The sequence below is a fragment of the Chanodichthys erythropterus genome, chromosome 1, assembly GCF_024489055.1.
Source record: "Chanodichthys erythropterus isolate Z2021 chromosome 1, ASM2448905v1, whole genome shotgun sequence".
In the NCBI taxonomy this organism is placed as follows: Eukaryota; Metazoa; Chordata; class Actinopteri; order Cypriniformes; family Xenocyprididae; genus Chanodichthys; species Chanodichthys erythropterus.
The window spans coordinates 36,241,051-36,265,892 of NC_090221.1; the positions used below are offsets into that span (position 1 = coordinate 36,241,051).

Below are 24,842 nucleotides of genomic sequence, written 5' to 3' on the forward strand. Positions count from 1 at the left end.
ATCATTTACATTTTGTTTACAACATGAAAATGTCACCAAGAAGAAAAGTAATAAATCATTTTCATTTAAATGCACTAATGTTACAAATAAACAGCAATATTTACCTGCAAGCGTTTCTGAATGATGATGCAAATGAATCGTTCATTCAGAGTTTAGAATTGATTCATTGAATTGAACAGTTTGAACTGATTCTTAGAAATGAATCAGATTTATGCCACTTATAAATCAGAGAAGATACAGTAGTAACAACAAATCTCAAAGTATTTTCTCTGAAATGTCTTAAAAGGAGCCATAATTTCAATTAAGCAGTCATTGCTGCCAAAAAGATTCAAATTATTTAAAGCTGCGCTAGTTCTTCTCGATTGTGACTTCTATCGAGTGAAACGTTTCTGGAACAGGAACAGATGTAGGGCGGGGCTTGATTTTGTCTGTGGGGAATTGACTGGATGGTTGTGGTTTGCTATTGGTGGATCTCATGTGAGTGACAGGTTGCCCCACCCTCATCATCAGAGAAGAGATGCTTAATTTTTCTACATGATGTAGTACATACATTTCAGACTCTAATTATGGTTATGATTTTATCTCTAGCAGATGAGTTCTCATTGGTCCTGATGGTTGTGAGGGCCCGCCTCCGCCACCTCTCCACCAGTCCACACGAGAGAGATGTGACGTCCAATCACACGCTGAGATTTCTGCGTTCTGGAGCTGTTAGGACACAAGCCACACCCAGGTGAGGCGCTTTCATCAAGCTACTCTGGTGGAAAGATGTGTGTTAGATGCAGGTGTGACAAATGGATGCTTCCAGCTGTGACAGAAAGCGTATTTTCAATTAGAAACACGCAGGGATTTATCTTTCTGAAGATACTGAGCTTCCACTCCCTCGGGGATTTGAGATGCTGTGGCTTTGATTGTGAATTTGAATGAATGAAAACTGTACCTGTTAGATTGTTAAATGCACTGTGAAAACAGGTAGTTGGTGTTAAAGGAATAGTTCATCCAAAAATGGAAAAGTCTGGTATATTTTGCTCACCCTCATGTCATTCATCTGCTCTTTTCCATACAATCAAAGCAACTTTTGCTCATAAAAACGGACATAAATACACCATAAAATAAGTCCATATGACTAGTGTGCGATACAGTAGTTTAAGTTGTTCGCTGAAAGTCAGCGTATAAATGGTTCACTTATAGTCACCAATCTGACACGGAGATAGAATCAGTGTTGTTATTGTCAAGGTTATTACCATTAACTAAAACTGTTAAAACATTTGTGTTAATTGAAATAAAGCTGAAATAAAATAAAATATAAATATTAGTAAAAAAAAAAAAAACTCAGCTAAATGAAAATTAGAGTGGTTGCCTTGGCAAATCGAAGCACTAAAATTATTAATTGGAAAAAAAAAAAAAAAACTAACTAAAAATTAAAAATTAAAAAAAATAAACAAATAGCAATATTTTTTAGGAAAAAATTATATAAAATTAATAAAAATTAAACTAAATGAAAAATTAAACATGAACTGCTAAAAATATAAAAATAAAAGATAATTCAAAGTATTAATAAAACTAAAATAAAAACTAAAATAACACTGATTATTTAAAAAAAATTAAATATTAGATGAAAAACTTAAACTTAAAAACTTAAACAAAAATTATAAAAGTTGTTTTGCCAACTAACTGAAATAAGTTCAAGTTAAAGTACTAAAAATACTAAAATAAATATAAATATAAAAAATAAAATGTCAAAAGCACAACAAAATTACTAAAACAAACTAAAACTAAAATTAAAATGAAAACTGAAAATAAAAAAATAAAGCTAATTCAAAATATTAATAAGACCTTTAAAAAAACACTGATTATTGTAAAAATATATATTTTTTTATTATTGTTTTAAATATTTGATTAAAAACTTAACTTAACTTAAAAGCTTAAACAAAAATTAGAAAAGTTCAAGTTAAAGTACTAAAATTACTAAAATAAACCTAAATAGAAATAAAATGACAAAAGCATGTAACAAAGTTACTATAGCAAACTAAAATGAAAATGAAAACTGAAAATATATAAATAAAAGCTCAAATAAGCTCGAAATATTAATAAAACTATAAAAAACTTAAATAATACTGCTTTATACAGAAGAGGATTACGACCAAGCAATAATAAAAAAATAAAACCATCTTGAGATTAAAGTTGTTAAATTACGAGAAAAAACTCGTTAAATTTTGAGAAAAAATGTTGAGTAAAAACTCATTAAATTATGAGAAAAAAGTCGTTAAATTAGGAGAAAAAAGTTGTTAAATTAGAGAACAAATTCGTAATTTAACGACTTTTTTCTCATAATTTAATGAGTTTATTCTCAAAATTTTATCTCGACTTTTTTCTCGAAATTTAATAAGTTTTTTCTCGTAATTTAACAAGTTTATTCTCAACATTTCATTTCGACATTTTTCTTGAAATTTAACAAGTTTTTTTCTCAAAATTTAACAACTTTAATCTCAAGATGGTTTTATTTTTTTATTATTGCTTGGCCCTAATCCTCTTCCGTAGATTTATTGTAAATTGTAAAAATTGTTAAAAAAAAAAAAAAAGTAACTCAAACTTAAAAACTTAATAAAACTAAAAAAGTTACTATAAAAAAATTTAAATGAAAACTGAAAATATAAAAATAATACCTAATTAAAAATATTTAATACATATTAAAATATTTTATTAAATATTTTAACAAGAAAATACTATTACTCTATGTAATGGTTAGCCAAAGATGATGTGTGATGCGTAACAAATGACCAGGAATAACTTTAACAAACACAGAAGATGACACAACTACCGTACTTTACCATGAGACAGTGAACAGAGGGAAGATAATCAACAGAACAGGGAACAGGTGAGAAATAATTAGAAACCATGACAACTAATGAATGAATGAGAACACAGGCAAATAAACACAACATGACTGTGACACTACAATAGTAAGGAAATGATACTAAAATAGTCCTGGATCAGATAAAAGAAATTATTTTGACAGCAAAAAAAGGTAAGGAAAGTAATTGCTCTTGCGTCAGCTTAAATTTAGGTCATGTTCACAGTGCAGTGGGTCAGCGTCACATTGCATGACTGTTGAAGGCCAGTGCAGTCAACCAGCAACGTGAAGCACTCAGGCAAGTATAATAAATACTAATGCCGAGTGTCCTCTAGCAGATTACAGTCTTCCTGACATTGGGAAGATCCTCTCAAATGCTGACCCGGTGACTGAGCTCAAGGGTTACGGTTACATATTAAAAGCGATTCTTTCAGTACCGGATCGTGATGAGAGGAAGTGTGAGCCAGACATCGAGCGGTCTTATTTAACAGCGAGCATGTTCTTATTATAGCCGTCTGCTGTAGTGCAGGAGGAGATGGGGGTTGGGAAGGTTTAGAGTTACTGTAGGCAGCATTAATAGATGCTTTGAGGTGGTTCAGAGCTGAGCAACTTTCCGGTGTGTTTCCACATGATCTGAAACACACGGGCTGGTGATCCTGTGGATGTAGAATGACTGATTAATAGAAGAAGAATAGTGAGATGTTTGTTATTGTGAGCATCATTAGGTGCCAGTGCTTTGATTGACAGGACTAATTCCCAGACTTTGATTTTGCATCATTCATGTCTGTCTCTTTGATCCTGCTACAATATAGAGGGATAACAAGGCTAAGGGCCTGTTCACACCAAGAAATATATGCACACCATATTTCCAAAAGTTTTGGGACGCCTGCCTTTACGTGCACATGAACTTTAATGACATCCCATTCTTAATCCGTAGGGTTTAATATGGAGTTGGCCCACCCTTTGCAGCTATAACAGCCTCAACTCTTCTGGGAAGGCTTTCCACAAGGTTATTTTATGGTAATTTTTGAGCATTCTTCTAGAAGTACATTTGTGTGGTCAGGCAGTGATGTTGGCGAGAAGGCCTGGCTCACAGTCTCCGCTCTAATTCATCCCAAAGGTGTTGAGGTCAGGACTCTGTGCAGGCCAGTCAAGTTCCTCCACACCAAACTCAATCATCCATGTCTTCATGGACCTTGCTTTGTGCACTGGTGTGCAGTCATGTTGGAACATCCCCAAACTGTTCCCACAAAGTTGGGAGCATGAAATTGTCCAAAATGTCTTGGTATGCTGAGGCATTAACACTCTCAGGTCGGCGTGATCACCGCGTTTTTTTCCTAACCAGTGTGAAAGAGACTCAAAGTACTCTGTCAATGTTGCACATACAATTAAGAGTTATACACCATTTTAATCTGTGGAATATCTTTTTTTATTTGTGTCACACAATGTTGTGCTTTTTGTAAAATAAAGAAAACTAACATGATGCGTGATCTCTCGTCTCCCTCTGAACGAAGTCCAATCTGATAGTTCTCAGAAAATGAACTGTAACTTAGTGAATACTAATCACAAAAAAATTAGACTTATGTCTAAAAAAATGTTGAAATGTCAGGTTTTAAAATGTGTAAGTCAAATCGAAAACAAATATTCTGTGTTTATGTAATCTGTATGAAAAGAGAGCCATGTCAGAAGTCCGTGATTCAGCTCATTATCCGCTAATGTGGCCACGCCCACGGAGCCAGCGCTATTCAGACGCAAATTCAGAGTCAATACATGCATTCATCGTCTCAATCGTGTATTTATTGTCTTGAAAAGTGTTTTGAATAGCCATAGTTAGCAATCTCTGGCCTCTGTTAGTTCGGTTATTTCCTGGATTGCCTATTCTTCTTTAGTGCTCAGGCATTTGTGGCCTAAAGGTGCACAGAGCGCCCTCCTGCTGCAAGTATGAATTCAAAACACAGTATCCAGCACTCATAGTGATGACAATAAATCCTCAATAAATATTAGTCCTCTGTATAGAAAATTGACATAAACATATGAGAATCCATCAGTATTTCTCCAAATGTGCATGCTTTTAAGCTAAAAGCCTATATGAAATGCCACAGAGGTAACATAATTGTTCAGACACTTTGCATCACAGAAATACATTATATTTTAAAGAATATAATGGAATACCATTATTTTAAATTGTAATTATATTTCACAGTATTTCCTATTTTTTCTGTGTGTTTGATTTACATTATGATGAGATTTGAGACATGATCACAGAGGGTTTTCTCACAGCCTAACTGTCTGAAAGAGCTCATTATTTATGCAGCTCATTAGAGCTCTTTATGCGATTCTTTTGTCTTCTCAGGTGAGAATCACCCATTATTCATGATGATTCACGTCTCCACGCATACTGTGTTTCTTGACCAAAGTTGTTTTAGAAAATTTAAATCTCTCTATTGTTTTATATGAACAAGCAGGCAGCATAATTTTTACCTCATTTTGAAGCAAAAACTCTAGTCTACAACCTCCAATACCCAGATGTCTTGTGAACAAATATTTAATATATATTTTTTGGCTTTATTTCAGTGACTTAAGTTTTTTGTTTTTTCAATAACCACGCATAAACGTTATTCCTTCAAAAACACAAACATGTACATACATGTTCCTCACATATTATGGTAGCCTAGTTTGTGCTGAATACAGTGTAATGACACTTTTTTCCATTAATATGTTTATGAACAACTGGAAAAAGCACAAATGTCAGGGCATGTCAAAACTTCTCCAAGGCCCCAAATATCCTCAGACCCCTGAGGGTTAAGAGTTCCTTTCACTGGAACTAAGGGTTCAAGCCCAGCCCCTGAAAAACAACCCCACACCATAATCCCCCTCCACCCCTCCACCAAACTTTACACTTGGCACAATGCAGTCAGGCAAGTACCGTTCTCTTGGCAACCGCCAAACCCAGACTCATCATCGGATTGCCAGACAGAGAAGCGTGAGGGGTGTCCCGATACTTTTGGCAATATATATATATATATATATGTATGTATGTATGTATGTATGTATGTATGTATACAGTATATCACAGTAAACACATGCATACATTTAAAATGGTAAACATTATATACAAAGAATAGTACGCACTAGTAGTATGGCAGGTCATTAGAGTTTGAGCGTGACAAAATGATTGCAGTCAATCGATGATTTTGTCTGAATGATGCTTACATAAGGCAGTGTTAGTGGAGTGAGATTGTCAGAGTTTGGCAGAAATCACTTATGCTGAGTGATTGTTAGTGTGAGCGGTTTTACTGTACAGCCTGCAGTGTATTACAGAAGTGAGTGAAATACTGAGGCTGAATAGAGCCTGACTGTCAGTCTGATCCACACTACATCTTATTTTGGCCAGGACCATATAGTTTCAGCCTCAGACAGACCACTCACCGTCCATCTACTCACCGTCTGATGCATATTACACACAACAGATGCAGGAACTTGTTGAAAATGCCTGATCGGTTACTGAATCTGCAGGGTTACTGCCATTAGATATACTCTGAGTTTAGTTTGAGGCTTTTAGTAGCATGTAAACTAGATTTCTACCAGACTTTTCAAAGTTGTAAATAAAACAAAGATCATTGGAGCATGTTTTACAAAAAAGTTTTTCTATTTTTTTTCAGTTTTTCTACTTCAAAGTTTTCTTTTTCTACTTAAGTTACTTGCCATTTCCTTGTAATTGCTTGTGAAATGTACTTGCAATTTCTAAGTGAAAATTTTTTCTACACCATATAAAGTTATGTGTGTGAAATAATTGATTTATTAATTTTGGATGAGTGAATGGGTCTCATTTAGCGGTCTGTAAATCTGTACCTGACCCGAATCAACCCGAACCACATCTTACCTGAACTCGATGTACATAAATTATTTATTTTTAAAGAAAAACCCGACCCGAGGTAGACCCGATGAAATTAGAATCAGTCAGAGAAAATTAGCTCGATCTCATGAAAGTGCGTATCAATAGCACAATTTTCTGTTTCTATTTGGTGTGCAATTTATACACAGAAATTACCATTGGTGTGCATATGATACGTACGTGTTTGACGTGCATATAATACACACTTTCCGCGTATCATATGTGTTGGAAAACATCATGCTGACTGATTTGGCCGCAGCTCCATTACTTTAATTTATTTATTTACTTATTTATTATTTCTTTATGATTGCCTGCCTGATGGATATAAGTTATTTTTGAGTTCGTTTTTCAATTATGACCAGTGGATTTGGATTTGCTAGTGTTGTCTGCAATGCTATCAATGTGGAAGCAACCATGCGAGTCCAGAGATTATTCAGAGAGTACATTGAAAAAGTGAGATAACGTTGTCATCGAATTGTTTTAAATGATACAATTTTATTAAACGCCTGCCATAGAAAAGAATAAAAGAATTCGGGTCTTCTCTGGTCCATTCGGAAAAAGCACATTTATTTGAAATTACCTGAGACCCAAGACCACTAATACCGAACCCGACCCGTGTCCGAGGCACTCACTGAAGTTTTGGGCCCGAACCCGCTCGGGTCTAGGGTCGGGTCTCGGGTTTTCAGATCCCAGTGGACCCGTGAAGACCTCTAGTCTCATTCACTAATAATTGTGTACACTATTCATATTTTTACACACATTTGAACTTCTCACGAAAGCTTTCCGCCTTATTCACAACACGTATGTATGTACATGAATTTGTTCCAAGGTTAGTATTTTACATAAAACATGCCCAAACCATGTCCATATAAGGGCATTCCGCACACCATGTCCAAATAAGGGCATTTCACACACCATGTCCGTATAAGGGCATTCTGCACACCATGTCCGAATAAGGGTGTTCCGCACACCATGTCCATATAAGGGCGTTCCGCGCACCATGTCCATATAAGGGCATTTCGCGCACCATTTCCAAATAAGGGCGTTCCACACACCATGTCCATATAAAGGGGGTTCCGCACACCATGTCTATATAAGGGCATTCCGCACACCTTGTCCATATAAGGGCATTCCGCACACCATATAGAAATAATGACCAATCACAACACACTGCTTCAGCCGACCAATCAGAGTACATTGTTTAGTTCCTGTCTCTATGAAGCCCCTCCTTCTGAAAAGTACAGAGCGTTACTGACAGACTGGGAAGAGAGGAGCTGCAACAATGGAGAATATGAGGAAAATAATCAACATTCAAGCAGGAAAACCTGTTCTATGATTTTATGGATGAACAGGAGTTGAAACTGACATCTTCATGACTCCACAAGGGCAGCAGCTTTTACCTGAGTCAGCACACACACACACACACACAAACACACACAGGTGTGCTGCATACCATGCATAAATTCTCTACACGAAACCCTGCTGTTTTATTCATTGCAGTCACTTAACTTTCATCCAATTAACATTAACATTTTAGTTCGCTGCAGCCAAATTCCTGTAACATCTCCCGCAGCTGCCCTTCTCAGATCTGAAGATCCGGATCAGTCCGGATCAGCACGAATGACTAAATGACACCCTGACTAGGTGGGCGTACTAATCCACTAATACCTCACACGCACACACATGTTCAGTGCTCTGATTGCACGCGGGATTAATCACGTTTGTCACGGCCCCGCGAGAGCCGCAAACGAAGCTGCGCTCAGGGAGGTCAAGAGGTCGTATAAAACTAGGTTTACATGTGTTTTAATTTCATAGATGGCATGAAGCAGCATTTGCAATAGTGATTCTAAATATATTCGAAATGAACCATCGGATCATGGATGTTAGGAGTGATATGATATTTTGAAGCATCACTATTACAGCTGCTCATACTTTGATATTATGTTCATATTATTAATCCTAAGAATTAAAGTCTGCATTCAAAGGCCTGAAACTCTGATTTATGATCATTGTTCTGTAACACAAACCACACATAAAACGGGTCTGGTCTGGTCTTTTGTCAGGCTTTCTTTGCCTGCTTCAGCAGCTTTGAAGGAGGTCACGCCACATTTCATCTCTCTTATTCTGGCAGCTTTTGTTATATTTTAGGCCTGTGAGAATGTGAACATAAGCTATTCTAGCTACAGTGTTATTTTAGTGTTGTTATTTTTATATATATTATTATAGCATTTATTAATATTTTGAATTAGCTTTTGTATTTTCAGATTTCATTTTGTCTTGGGCATTTATATATATATATTTTTATATTTCCAGTTTTCAATTTAATATATGTTTTAGTAATTTTGTCACAGGCTTTTATTATTATATATATATATATATATATATATATATATATATATATATATATAAACATATTCAGTATTTTTAGCTTTAATTTATTTATTAATATTTTGAATTAGCTTTTATATTTTCATATTTAATTTTAGTTTAAGTTTTAGTTATTTTGTCATGGGCTTTTATCATTTTTATTATTTTTTTAAATATAAATTTAAAATATTTTCAGTATTTTTAGCTCTAATTTATTTATTAATATTTTGAATTGACTTTTATATTTCCAGTTTTCAATTTAATTTAAGTTTTAGTAATTTTGTCACAGGCTTTTGTCATTATTATTAGTTTTTCATATATATATAGATATATATATATATATAATTAAAATTTTTTACATATATTTAGTATTTTTAGCTCTAATTTATTTAAATTAACTTTTATATTTCCAGTTTTCATTTTAATTTAAGTTTAGCTTTTTAGTCATTTTGTCACAGGCTTTTGTCATTTTTATTAGTTTATATATATATATATATATATATATATATATATATATATATATATATATATATATATATATATATATATATATATATATATATATATTTAAACATAGTCCGTATTTTTAGCTCTAATTTATTTATTAATATTTTGAATTAGCTTTCATATTTTTTTAGATTTCATTTTAGTTTTAAGTTTTAGTAGTTTTTTTATGGGCTTTTGTAATTTTTATTAGTTTTTTTAATATATTTAAAATATATTCAGCATATTTGAAATTGCTCTGAACAAGTTAAAGTTCATTAACTGTTGTGTGTATGTGTCAAGCTTAATGCCGTGCATCTGTGTTTGTGTACTTGCTCAGAGTATCTGTCTGGTTTTGTTGATTAATATGCTTAGCATAGCTTGCATTGCATTTTGAAATAATGACCAAACCTCACAGACGGAATCTGTACGCAATCGTTGACTCATAGAGCAAAGGTAAAAGGTCACATGATGACCCTCTCCAGCAATGCAATGCCATGCAAATCAGTGCATAATCAGGCAGATTATTCTGAGCATGATGAAACACAGAGGACAAAATCTGTGCATATTGATCATACGTTCAGAATGTGTTTGCAAGCACGCACACACACACACACACACACACACACACACACACACACACACACACACACACACACACACACACACACACACACACACACTCAGTTTAGAGCAGTTGTGGTTTGTGAGTGATGGAGTGAGTGTGTAAGGGCTCCCTTGCGTCTGACTGCAGAGATAACACACACTTACAACAGTGAGTGGCTAAGAGAGAGAGTGAGATGCATGTGTGTTTGTAGCAGCAGATGTCCAGAGGAGCGAGAGAAGACGTTCAGGTAATTGGACAGGTTGAATGTGTGTGTGTTGCAGTGCTTCAGTGTGTGTTTCTATCATCTGTAGATGGGTGATGTTATTATGCATGTGATATCTTGTCTGTTGTGACGTAGATTGTCCTCTAAATGTCAGGCCTGGTGTCACCTCATGACTGTGTGCCGCCGCTATTAGCATATATAAAACCCTCCGCGCAGACAGGAGAGAGAGAGAGAGAGAGGATATGAATGAAATCAACTGCGTCTGTTTCACTTGGAAATACATCAGTAGCTGAAGGAGTTTACTCATTTACAGATGCAAAATGGGTTGTGAATGTCATTTCATGTTGGCTCTGTGAAATCACTTGTTGAGGTTATTTCCTGTGCTGATGTGTTTCCTGTTGAAACAGGAATGCTCAATAGTCTTTAGATTAAATCACATGCATCAAACTTGATACTTGCTGTTGCTCGTCAGAAGCAGGTGAAATTAGAGGGAGAGACATTTTCGTTTTAGAGCATTTGATTGGACAGCAATTTAGAGTGCAAGATGATGGCATCAAGACTTTTTTTGAAATACATTTTTACTTTTATACAGAAAGGATGCATTAAAGTGATCAAAAGTGACATTTATAATGTTACAAAAGATTCTATTTCAAATAAATGCTGTTCTGTTGAACTTTCTATTCATTAAAGAATCCCGAAAAATAAAATTTTCAACATTTTCAACATTGATAATAATCATAAATGTTTCTTGAGCAGCAAATCATCATATTAGAATGTTTTCTGACGGATCATGTGACACTGAAGACTGGAGTAATGATGCTGAAAATCACTGGATATAAATTACACTTTACTATATATTCACATAGAAAACATTTATTGTAAATAGTAATAATTTCTCACTGTTTTTACTGTAGTTTTGCTGTGGTGAGCAGAAGAGACTAAAAAAAACATTTTTAAAAAGCATACAACATGGACTACATGCCTCAAAACTTCAGATTTGACTTCAAAGAAAATGATGGCCAATGCTGATGTTGAGTTTAGATTAGTATTCTCTGTTGACTCATCTCTCTCTCTCATTCTCTCTGTCCTTCTGTCTTTCAGTTAGATGGAGGAGAGAGAGAGAAGCAGAAGTCGATCTCCACGCAGGGTCCGTCGGGTGGAGCAGGTGGTGGGGAAATGGCTGCGCCGTTCTCGAGACTCTCTCAGCAGGTGAGTAACCACACACACACACACACACACACTCGCACACACACATAAGCTGCTAGGGACTTTGGGGTAGTACCATAGACTGTAAAAAAAGATGGACGACGCGACGTCGCTTCCTTCCATTGTAATGAACTGAAGCCAAAATGGCCGACCGAATGGGCGCTGACATGTTACGCAATACGTAAGTTTGGAGCCTGGGCATGCGCAGAAGGAACCGTCAGTGGAGCCGGAGGCGGAGTCGCGATATCAAACTTCCGCCCAGACGACTGCGTCATCATTCATGTATTTTAAATAGACTATAAAAATTATATACAATTTAAAATTCTACCTATAAAATAATAGGCTATTCTATTTCTAGAGCAATAATACTTTTAAAACAGCAAATTCAGTAGATAAAATCAATATAATATGCCACTAGAAACAACTCTAAATCGTCAGAAACGGTCCTGCCATTTTAAATCAAGTTCAACTAATGTTACAGGAGATCGATTGCTGTAATTAGAGTAAGCTATCATTAGTTTTGTCCTGCTAATTAGGGCCCAAGCGAAAATTCGCGCAGGGCCCTCTTGTTCTTCTAAGGATTATTAGGGCCCAAGCGAAAATTCGCGCAGGGCCCTCTTGTTCTTCTAAGGATTATTATTATTTTTTTTTTTTTTTTTTTTCCGTCTTCCGGGGCTTTTTGGGGGCCTTAACATGCTCAAAAACTCTTGAAAATTGGCACACACATTGGAATCCGCGGCCATTAGGACGCCGGAGAGGCTGGTACCCGGGCGTGGCAGGGGTTCTAGACAGCGCCCACTTGATAAAAGTCTGAAAATTTGGTCCATATGTTAAACATGCTTGCACGTATTAGTATGAAACTCGGTACACATATAGACCTCATCGGGCCGAACAACTTTCGCGCTCTAAGTTAATCGCCACGCCAACAGGAAGTCAGCTATTAAGGGTTGTTTGAAAAACGCATGCTCTGGAATTTGATATACTCCTCCTAGACGATTAATCCGATCGCCACCAAACTCGGTCAGCATGAAGTCAAGACACTGATGATTAAAAATTGCCAGGGGATTTTTGATATCTCGAACGGTTTGGCCGTGGCGAGGCAACGAATTTATGGCGAGAAAAAGGAAACAGGAAATGTGTTATAACGTCTTAATACATATATTGATCTTTATGAAACTTCACGAGTGCGTTCGTTATAGGGAGTCTGATCACATGGATGTGACTATTGTGAGTCAAAGTTATAGCGCCACCAACTGGCAGCAGGAAGTGTATCACTTTTGAAATGTTTTGAGATCACCCTCTTATTTTTACCTGATTTGCTTCAAACTTCATCAGTGTAATGTCAATACACAGCAGATGTAGACCTATGACAGGATTTTTGATATTTGAAATATTGTTGCCATGGCAACAGGTCAAACTGTAATAATATTCTTGAGTGTTTTTGAGGCTCTTAACATGCTTCAAATTGCATGAAACTCTACACACACATCAATATTGTCAACCAGTAGACATGGACAAAGCCATAGAAATGGGCGTGGTGGAGGGGCTCAGTAGCGCCACCTTTTGACAAAAGTGGGGGGGTTAGTTTTCCTACAGTCACCAAACTCGGTACACATATTATTCTCATCAAGCCGGACAATTTTCTAATTTACATTCATTAGCTCCGACCAACAGGAAGTCAGCTATTTTGGTTTGAATGTTAATTTTTTGAAAAAACAGGCTATGAATTTTATACTACTACTCCTACAGGGTTTATCCAATTTACACCAAGCTTTTTTTAACTTGTTGCTAACACATTGAAGTTGTTTAATTGCAAACGGATTTTGGATATCTCAAACGGTTTGGCCGTGGCGAGGCAACGAATTTATGGCGAAGAAAAGGGAAACAGGAAATGTGTTATAACTTCTGCATACATTGATTGATGTTTATGAAACTTCAGGAGTGTGTTGGTTGTAGTAGTCTGATCACATGGATGTAACTATTGTGAGTCAAAGTTATAGCGCCACCAAATGGCAGCAAGAAGTGTATCACTTTTTAAAATGCTTTGAGATCACCCTCTTATTTTTACCTGATTTGCTTCAAACTTCATCAGTGTAATGTCAATACACAGCAGATGTAGACCTATGACAGGATTTTTGATATTTGAAATATTGTTGCCATGGCAACAGGTCAAACTGTAATAATATTCTTGAGTGTTTTTGAGGCTCTTAACATGCTTCAAATTGCATGAAACTCGACACACACATCAATATTGTCAACCAGTAGACATGGACAAAGCCATAGAAATGGGCGTGGTGGAGGGGATCAGTAGCGCCACCTTTTGACAAAAGTGGGGGGGTTAGTTTTTCCTACAGTCACCAAACTCGGTACACATATTATTCTCATCAAGCCGGACAATTTTCTAATTTACATTCATTAGCTCCGACCAACAGGAAGTCAGCTATTTTGGTTTGAATGTTAATTTTTTGAAAAAACAGGCTATGAATTTTATACTACTACTCCTACAGGGTTTATCCAATTTACACCAAGCTTTTTTTTAACTTGTTGCTAACACATTGAAGTTGTTTAATTGCAAACGGATTTTGGATATCTCAAACGGTTTGGCCGTGGCGAGGCAACGAATTTATGGCAAGAAAAGGGAAACAAAGTGTTATAACTTCTGCATACATTAATTGATTTTGATGAAACTTTGGCTTAGTCTTCGTTGTACAAGGCTGATCACATGGATTTGACTATTGTGATTCAAAGTCATAGCGCCACCAACTGGAAGCAGAAAATGTGTCACTTTCAGCATACATTGAGATCACCCTCTTATTTTTACCTGATTTGCTTCAAAATTCATCAGAATAATGTTAAAACTTGGCACATGTAATCCTTTGAAAATGGGCAGGGAGGAGGGGGTCTATAGCGGCACCTTGTAGTGCAGTAAATGTGGAGTGAATTTGACATAGTCCTTTGATGTTTAACCGTTTTAAGTGCCTATTGCCCGCTGTGCACAGTTGCCCTGAAGCCACCGGGGTGGCGGTGCCACCGGGCTTGGGCCCGCCATCGCTGCTCGTTATTATTTTTTTTTTTTTTTTTTTTTCCGTCTTCCGGGGCTTTTTGGGGGCCTTAACATGCTCAAAAACTCTTGAAAATTGGCACACACATTGGAATCCGCGGCCATTAGGACGCCCGAGTGGCTGGTACCCGGGCGTGGCAGGGGGCTCGACAGCGCCCCCTTGAAAAAAGTCTGAAAATTTGGTCCATATATTAAACACGCTTGCACGTATTAGTATGAAACTCGGTACACATATAGACCTCATCGGGCCGAACAACTTTCGCGCTCTAAGTTAATCGCCATGCCAACAGGAAGTCAGCTATTAAGGGTTGTTTGAAAAACGCATGCTCTGGAATTTGATATACTCCTCCTAGACGATTAATCCGATCGCCACCAAACTCGGTCAGCATGAAGTCAAGACACTGATGATTAAAAATTGCCAGGGGATTTTGATATCTCGAACGGTTTGGCCGTGGCGAGGCAACGAATTTATGGCGAGAAAAAGGAAACAGGAAATGTGTTATAACGTCTTAATACATATATTGATCTTTATGAAACTTCACGAGTGTGTTCGTTATAGGAGTCTGATCACATGGATGTGACTATTGTGAGTCAAAGTTATAGCGCCACCAACTGGCAGCAGGAAGTGTATCACTTTTAAAATGTTTTGAGATCACCCTCTTATTTTTACCTGATTTGCTTCAAACTTCATCAGTGTAATGTCAATACACAGCAGATGTAGACCTATGACAGGATTTTTGATATTTGAAATATTGTTGCCATGGCAACAGGTCAAACTGTAATAATATTCTTGAGTGTTTTTGAGGCTCTTAACATGCTTCAAATTGCATGAAACTCGACACACACATCAATATTGTCAACCAGTAGACATGGACAAAGCCATAGAAATGGGCGTGGTGGAGGGCTCAGTAGCGCCACCTTTTGACAAAAGTGGGGGGGTTAGTTTTTCCTACAGTCACCAAACTCGGTACACATATTATTCTCATCAAGCCGGACAATTTTCTAATTTACATTCATTAGCTCCGACCAACAGGAAGTCAGCTATTTTGGTTTGAATGTTAATTTTTTGAAAAAACAGGCTATGAATTTTATACTACTACTCCTACAGGGTTTATCCAATTTACACCAAGCTTTTTTTAACTTGTTGCGAACACATTGAAGTTGTTTAATTGCAAACGGATTTTGGATATCTCAAACGGTTTGGCCGTGGCGAGGCAACGAATTTATGGCGAGAAAAGGGAAACAGGAAATGTGTTATAACTTCTGCATACATTGATTGATGTTTATGAAACTTCAGGAGTGTGTTGGTTGTAGTAGTCTGATCACATGGATGTAACTATTGTGAGTCAAAGTTATAGCGCCACCAAATGGCAGCAAGAAGTGTATCACTTTTAAAATGCTTTGAGATCACCCTCTTATTTTTACCTGATTTGCTTCAAACTTCATCAGTGTAATGTCAATACACAGCAGATGTAGACCTATGACAGGATTTTTGATATTTGAAATATTGTTGCCATGGCAACAGGTCAAACTGTAATAATATTCTTGAGTGTTTTTGAGGCTCTTAACATGCTTCAAATTGCATGAAACTCGACACACACATCAATATTGTCAACCAGTAGACATGGACAAAGCCATAGAAATGGGCGTGGTGGAGGGGCTCAGTAGCGCCACCTTTTGACAAAAGTGGGGGGGTTAGTTTTTCCTACAGTCACCAAACTCGGTACACATATTATTCTCATCAAGCCGGACAATTTTCTAATTTACATTCATTAGCTCCGACCAACAGGAAGTCAGCTATTTTGGTTTGAATGTTAATTTTTTGAAAAAACAGGCTATGAATTTTATACTACTACTCCTACAGGGTTTATCCAATTTACACCAAGCTTTTTTAACTTGTTGCTAACACATTGAAGTTGTTTAATTGCAAACGGATTTTGGATATCTCAAACGGTTTGGCCGTGGCGAGGCAACGAATTTATGGCAAGAAAAGGGAAACAAAGTGTTATAACTTCTGCATACATTAATTGATTTTGATGAAACTTTGGCTTAGTCTTCGTTGTACAAGGCTGATCACATGGATTTGACTATTGTGATTCAAAGTCATAGCGCCACCAACTGGAAGTAGAAAATGTGTCACTTTCAGCATACATTGAGATCACCCTCTTATTTTTACCTGATTTGCTTCAAAATTCATCAGAATAATGTTAAAACTTGGCACATGTAATCCTTTGAAAATGGGCAGGGAGGAGGGGGTCTATAGCGGCACCTTGTAGTGCAGTAAATGTGGAGTGAATTTGACATAGTCCTTTGATGTTTAACCGTTTTAAGTGCCTATTGCCCGCTGTGCACAGTTGCCCTGAAGCCACCGGGGTGGCGGTGCCACCGGGCTTGGGCCCGCCATCGCTGCTCGCAGCTATATTTATTATTTTATACCCATAAAAATAATAAGTAACTGCCAGATAACGATCACCTGCTTTTTCCCGACATTGTTAACATTAGGTGTGTTATCTTAACTAATAACATTTATTAATTAGCTTATAACACCCATATTTAATGTTACAGAAAAAGGTTCAGTGATCCGTCAGATCCTGTAGGTCGGTTAGTACAGTTTACTGCTGAACAACTCATTTTGTTGGTGTTAAATAACAAAGAAATCGAAAATTAACAGTTAGTTAATACATCTTCAATCTCCCCTCGAAGCTCCGACAGTCCTCAGACAACCTGTCAATCAACTTCGAATCAATGACGACACGCCCCGTTTTTATAGCATCAAATTGCTAGCTAAAATCTAAATCATCACAAAAACGAACAATTGAATATATATCAGTGTGATAACAACTACCTTAAATGACCAAAACCATTTTTCATAAAGTTTTATTTGAAGCAGAATTTATTTTTAAGTTTTCACTGAAGTCTCATTCGACTGCATTGAGAGGGCGGGGTTTATGACCTGTACTGCATCCAGCCTCCAGGGGGCGATCAAAGAGCCCGTGGCTTCACTTTTCAGAACGTATGAGACACACCCGGGTAGTACACGCAGCATTTTATTTCAACCACCATTTTTAAAAATTACGACCGATGGATCTATGACGCAGTTCAGGCTTTATTAAGCTTATATGCAGAGGATGAAATCCAGCGGGAACTGGAAAGTCATGTGCAGTCCTGCGTCACCAGAACAATCTTCACAGTACTTTAGACTGTAATGGAAACAGGTCTGGGGGAAAAAAAGTTCCTGGGACAAATTGTTCGTGGTAATTTCAGGGGAAACCTTGTATCTCCATATTTCGTCATTTTTATTTTTTGTCATAAATCATTAATATCGGTCACCGTTTATGTCTCTTTGTGGGTTTTGCACATTTTTATTGTATGAAAAGTATTGAAAAGAGCTTGTGACTAAACCTTGGCTCTTCAAGCTGTCAGTCAAACCTCATAACTCCGCCCCTCCGCGAGCGTCTCTGCTTGTTTGCAATGCAAGCGTAAATAAAAAACTGGTTCTTTGAATAAATACAGTGTTTTCTTTACCAAAAAAAACACTATATATAATGTTTTATGTATTTGAGGAGCGAGAAGAGTGTCTCAGCCAAGACTGTCTTAAAAAGTCTTCATCTTTAATAATGTGAGATTTTGACAAAATGACTGGAAAAACGGAGCGGCCACATTAAATAGCTACAGTAAACTTTATTAGGTGTAAGTTGATGCAAACGTAATGAGACGCACCTTAAAGCTCTTTGAAGCTGCACTGAAACTGTAAAACTAACATCTTGGATGACATGGGGGTGAGTAAATTATCAGCAAATTTTATTTGAAAGTGAACTAATCCTTTAAAAGCATTTTGAAAGAGCTGCTTTCAAACACTCCTGTGTGTTTCTGTGTAAAATATGTCTATTTATTACAATATGTTCTTTTGAAGCGTTGATCATTGTAGCCAATCACAAACATGTCTGATGAGCACATGAACACAATGGCCAATCAGAGGCGACGCTTCTGAAAATTTCAGTTTTGACTTGGTATGAAAGTCGGTACTTTTGACAACACTAGGATAAATTCAGTTCGTGAATGAAGCTTTGCACCATTTTTTGGACAGAGAAGCCTATAATCCCAACTAACAGGGAACTTTCTCAGAACGTTCTGCCAAGGTTCTTTTAAAGTTATGAACAAACATTCTTCCAGTAATATTAATATGTTCGTTCAAAGTAATCCGGTCTTTAATAATGTTAACACAAAAACATTATCTATACATCGTTCATGGAGTTCTGAAATGTTTTAGTTGGATGTTCGTCTAACTTTTAAGAATGTTACTTCTTGTTTCAGAACGTCCAGAGAACATTCTAAAGTAACGTTCACATAATGTTTATAGAATGATAAACTGGAATGTTCCTTTAAACTGGATGTTTTGAACATTCCGAGAACATTCAGAAATAACGTTAATGGGAACAAATATGTTTTTTTTAGCTGGGAATGTGGAAACGTCCTTCACATTTGGAGCTCCAGAACTTCAGAAGCCGCTTTAATGACGTTTAGATGCAGTCATGGAAGATGGTTGATTTAGGCTCTGTCCCAAATGGTGCCGTCCTCATCCCTTGTAGTCTTCTTTTGATGTAGTGCACACTTTGATGATGCAATGTCACATGGACTGTGAACAACACACAGAGCAACCACCAAACCCCATGTGTTTCACAGACTGTGTGGGTTGAAGCCATCGTTTGGTTTTCTCTAAACCCATCCAGACAGAGGAAAAGAACACTAATCAGATCATAGTACTGTTTTCCATTAATTAGAGTCGCAGGTTTATGGCCTTGCTTTCCAGATGGGCCCAACCATAAATTCCAGCTTTGTGAAGCTTAAATATTCTGCTTAGCGAGATTTTTTTTTTTGATTCATCATTGCTTGCTTTTGTTAAGCAAGGATGCATTAAATTAATCAAATGGACAGTAAAGACATTTTTTAACTTTTTATTCTTATTCTCTTTCTCTCTCAAAGGGAGCGTATTTTAGGAGGCAGGAGGTCTCGCTCTGGGGATTCGGGTCAGCAGAACTTCCCTGTGAAGGTGACGGTGGAGGTGATCAGAGACGCCGTCCTGGACTCCCATGGCTTCACTCTCTCAGCACAGCACCCCCTGCTGGTCAGGGACGTCACTCCAGGTGCGCGCACACACGCTGGAGCAGGTTGTTTTTAAACACAGATTATGATCTAAGTGAAGCCGGGTTTGGATACTCTCCTTACTGTGCGTGAGAAAATGTGCCCAGAGGACAGAAAGAGTACAAATGAGCTCTGTTATATTTCTCAGAGACACCAATAAGATAAAATAGAGGCTTCTAAGAAGATTATTATGTATTAATAACAGTTAATAACAGTTTTTTTTTCTGTATATTTTCCATTTTCATTATAGTTAAAGTTTTTGTAATTTACCTTTTTTTTGTAGTTTCTATTACTATTTTGAATTAGTTTTATATTTTCAATTTTCATTATAATTTTAGTTAAAGTTTTAGTAAATTAGTTGTTTTTGTTCAGTTTCTGGAATTATATAGTTTTTATTAATATGTTTGTTTTTGTTTTTATATTTTTTAATTTTCATTTTAATTAAAGTTTTAATATTTTTTGTTTGTCATTTTTTTGTAAAGTTATTTTTTTAATTATATAGTTTCTAATACTATTATGAATTAGTTTTTATTTTTATTTTTCATTTTTTGTCTTCCTACATAGGAATGTTGTGTTCCTACATATATATATATATATATATATATATATATATATATATATATATATGTTTTTATTTATATTTTGAATACATTTTTATTTTATATTTTTATTGTCATTTTAGTTAGTTTGTTTAATATATAGTTTTTATTAAAATTTTGAATCAGTTTTTATTTTTATATTTTATTTTTCATATTAATTTTAGTTAAAGTTTTAGTAATTTTTTTTGTTATATAGTTTTAGTAATCCTTTTAATCAGTTTTTATTTTATATTTGTCATTTTCATCTTAATTTTAGTTAAAGTTTTAGTAATTTTGTTGTGTGTTTTTGTCATTTTTTTATTGTATATTTTTTTTATTAATTTTATTTGATTTAGTATATGGCAACTAGTTGAATTTTTATATTTTACTTTATTTCAGTTAATGTTTATTTTATTTAAAGCAACAAAAATGGATTTAGTTTTAGTTTCAGTTAACTATGACAACCCTTCGTAAGAAACTCTCTCCTGCTTCTCAAATGTTCATCCTGAGAAAAATCTCCTTTATAGCCTTTTCCTCTGGATGTTTGTGTCTATAAATCTCACTTCTGCATCAGACTGAATGTTCACGCTCTCTGATGGTGGAACCGTGAGAAAGGACGTGACACTTGAGCTGGTGTGTGTGAGCTGAACACCTGCTCCTCTCTCGTTTATGTAATTCATTAAGATGCAGGTGCACAAGCTCCTTCACACATCATCTCTTCCTCTCAAACATGCACTGACACAAGCTGATTGCATTTATTCCCATTCTGAACTCTTACTGACACCACAATATCTCACACACATAGAATCCAGAATTTCAATATTATGGCCAAAATCTATGGCAGCATGTATCGTTGACAGAAGTCAATACCAGAATGCATTGCAGCGAGCGCATTAAATGGAATTGATGCGATTAAAGCGTTTACATGCTTGTTTATTGCGATTAAAATGGACATGCACCACATATTTTACTACAATCATAGTTACTACAATTATGAGCTTAATTGCATCACTTTAATTGAAGTATTGTGTTTACATGAGATAAAGTTTAATTGCAATATTGCCTAAATCTCATTATAATCTCATTATGAGGGTGCATGAATTATCCCAGATTTTTTTACACATTGTTTACTTCATGCACTAGGTCTTCACAGTGGGGAGAAAACAGCATTATAAAACCAAACCAATTTCACAGAAAAGAGGCTCAGAGATTAATTGCACATCAAAGTCTTTCAAGGAAATATTTGGCCATATTTGCAGCTGTTTTGAGCATCTAAGACCAAGTCTTGTCTGCTTGAATGGGAAAATCAAGTCTCCCACCGGAAATCTGGTCTCCTTTAGGACCCATGCGGTAATGCCTGATCAAAAGTTGTTAGCGCGATGTCTTGACTAATTATAATCTATTTCACTATTGCGTGATGTTTATGGCATTAAGTGCACAAACAACATGCTTGAAATATAAAATGAATACCTGTTTGTTGCATAATAAAACAAACAGGAAACAATGCCTAAACATGTATTTTATTTATAAGGATAGGGATGAAACATACTCTGTTCTTTAAAAGTAATTTAATATTAATTTTACACAATGAGTGCGTTTACATGCACGTTCTTAAGCCGATTATGCTTAATAAGCCGACAATGAGCGTGGTCATGTAAACGCTGTACCCCGTATTCTTTTATTGGAGTATTGTCATAAACAGCTTGAGCGTAAACCGGTCGGATTTGCCTCTTACACTGATTTCGTGTGGCATTAACCTGCTTTCTGTCTGCTTATTGAAGTGTGCATGTGTGGTACGTGACAGAAACACATCCTTAGTGCTGATTTCAAATGCATCCAGACAGAGCGAGCATTTTGCGGGAAAGGAAGAAGGAAATATCATAAACACAGACTCTTTCAAGACCCAGAAAATTGTAAAAATGTGTTCTCATCTCTCGTGCAGCAGAAGTAGAAGTGGTCAGTCAAAACACTGCAACTGTAACGGCATGAGAGAATAATATATGAGCCGTAAGTTTCTCGCTGACATGTTGCAAGCTTTATTTAACATCACAACTGACATAACAGTACTCAGAGTCAGATATGCAAATGATTATTTTTTGACGTCACTACAGGAAAATAACCTGATGTTTTAATAAAGTCATGTAAACATGGTTTACTTGTGTTGTCAGGTTACTGGTGTGCATGTAAATGTGCTCAATAATAGCAATGTGATATAGTATATAATATTACTATTATACATTTTTAATAAAATAAAGGGTTAGTTCACCCAAAAATGAAAATAATTACTCACCCTCATTACATTCCACACCTGTAAGTCCATCGTTACTCTTCAGAGTGCAAATTAAGATATTTTTGATGAAATCCGATGGCTCAGTGAGGCCTGCATAGCCAGCAATGACATTTTCTCTCTCAAGATCCATAAATGTACTAAAAACATATTTAAATCAGTTCATGTGAGTGCAGTGGTTCAATATTAATATTATAAAGTGACGAGAATATTTTTGGTGCGCCAAAAAAATTAAATAACGACTTATATAGTGATGGCCGATGTCAAAACACTGCTTCAGGAAGATTCAGAGCGTTAAGAATCAGTGTATCGAATCATGATTCGGATCACATGTCAAACTGCTGAAATCACGTGACTTTGGCGCTCCGAATCGCTGATTCGACACACTGATTCTTAACGCTCCGAAGCTTCCTGAAGCAGTGTTTTGACATCGGCCATCACTATATAAGTCGTTATTTTGGTGCACCAAAAATATTCTCATCGTTTTATAATATTAATATTGAACCACTGTACTCACATGAACTGATTTAAATATGTTTTTAGTATATTAATGGATCTTGAGAGAGGAAACATCATATGCAGGCCTCACTGAGCCATCGGATTTCAACAAAAATATCTTAATTTGCGAACCAAAGGGGTCACTCGGGGTCCTAAAGGAGACCTGATTCCTGGGGGGACTCGATTCCTCAACACAACGACAGCTGCAGTGACATGATGACTTCATAATCAGTGATTGGCGGTTTTATTTAGAAAGCAGACTTATTAATATGAGTGCACTGTCTTTGTATATCTAAAGTCTTTGTTGCACATCAACATCATTGCCCTAGTTACAGAGACTCCGCTGACATTTTTAGCAAGACATTTGTAGCAAGTCTGTCCATGAAACTGAAGATGTTTCCCACCATTTGTAGAGCACTTCAAATCCAAGTTAGCCACTTATAAGGTTCAATTTTAGTCTGCCTATACAGACTGTAGACGGCACGGCCGCTCTCTAGATCTTGCAGCAAAACTGTTGTGTGAACTTGCGTTCTCACACACACAATCATTCTGCAGTGCTGACTTCTGTCTTTTTTTGCAGCAGAAACAGCTGATAAAAGCCCAGAGGGAGAACCTCACAGCCCTACAGCACATAATTATGTGAGAGGAGACGGAGAGGGAGAGATGGTTGGGACTAAGGGGATGTTGTCAGGGCAGATTGTGTGTATGTGTATGTGTGTATATTTTGGCTTGAAGACAAATGAGTGTAAATGGCAGAACAGAGCAATGCAGACACTCAATCCACAGAAGCACCAGACGTGACATTAATAATGAATTAACAATGCAACTTTCTCAATAGTGTGCATTCACTAGTGGCGTGTGTGAAGGAGGGCATCACTTTAACTTTTAGGGATGGTGATTTGAATAAAGCCCTAACATATTCACTGATGATGATGATAATAATAATAAATGTATCATCATATTAGAATGATTTCTGAAGGATCATGTGACACTGAAGACTGGAGTAATGATGCTGAAAATTCAGGAATAAATTACACTTTACTATATATTCACATAGAAAAAATGGCTATTTTACATTGGAATAATATTTCACAATATTACTGTGTTTTTAAACAAATAAATGCAGCCTTGATGAGCATAAAAGTCTCCTTTTAAAAGCATTCAAAATTTGACTGTAGTTTATCAATCTTTCATTCCGAAAATTGATGATCAGTAAATCAAATCAAATCATTTTAATCAGTGGATTAGTGACAAAATCCTGTGCCACGAGATCTTGCAATATTAAAATTTGACAAGATTTGTCATTGAGGTAGAGCTCTTGAAGAAGCAAAGAAAAAAATTAAAAAAGGAAAATTAACTTTGAGCAAGTTTGGAGGAAAATTGGAGGTATGGAAACATTTTAAACTAGTCGTGAGGAGTGACAACATATGTGTTGGCTTTGTCTCGTTCATTAATCGCGGCACGCTGCTCGCCTATGACAGCAAAAAAACGGGCACTTCTGAATAAACAAACAACGCAGTTTACATGCTTCTTCCTTGTCATATTTTTCATTAAGATAATAATTAATAAATGCACGCACAATTATGAACTTGATAAATGTTACAGATATGTTTTTCTATGCACAAACAAAAACTTACATGTGCA

At 36.1% G+C, this 24,842-nt stretch overlaps 1 protein-coding gene across 1 annotated transcript in view; it reads left to right on the forward strand.

The window, feature by feature from the left end:
* Window positions 1–24,842, forward strand: part of frmpd1b (FERM and PDZ domain containing 1b) — a 53,854-nt gene that overhangs the window by 11,950 nt on the left and 17,062 nt on the right. Inside the window, exons 2-4 of the mRNA XM_067383639.1 lie at window positions 592–730; window positions 11,528–11,635; window positions 19,677–19,837. Of these exons, the coding sequence (XP_067239740.1) occupies window positions 11,532–11,635; window positions 19,677–19,837 (265 nt within the window). The 5' untranslated portion in view covers window positions 592–730; window positions 11,528–11,531. The remainder of the gene's footprint in view (window positions 1–591; window positions 731–11,527; window positions 11,636–19,676; window positions 19,838–24,842) is intronic.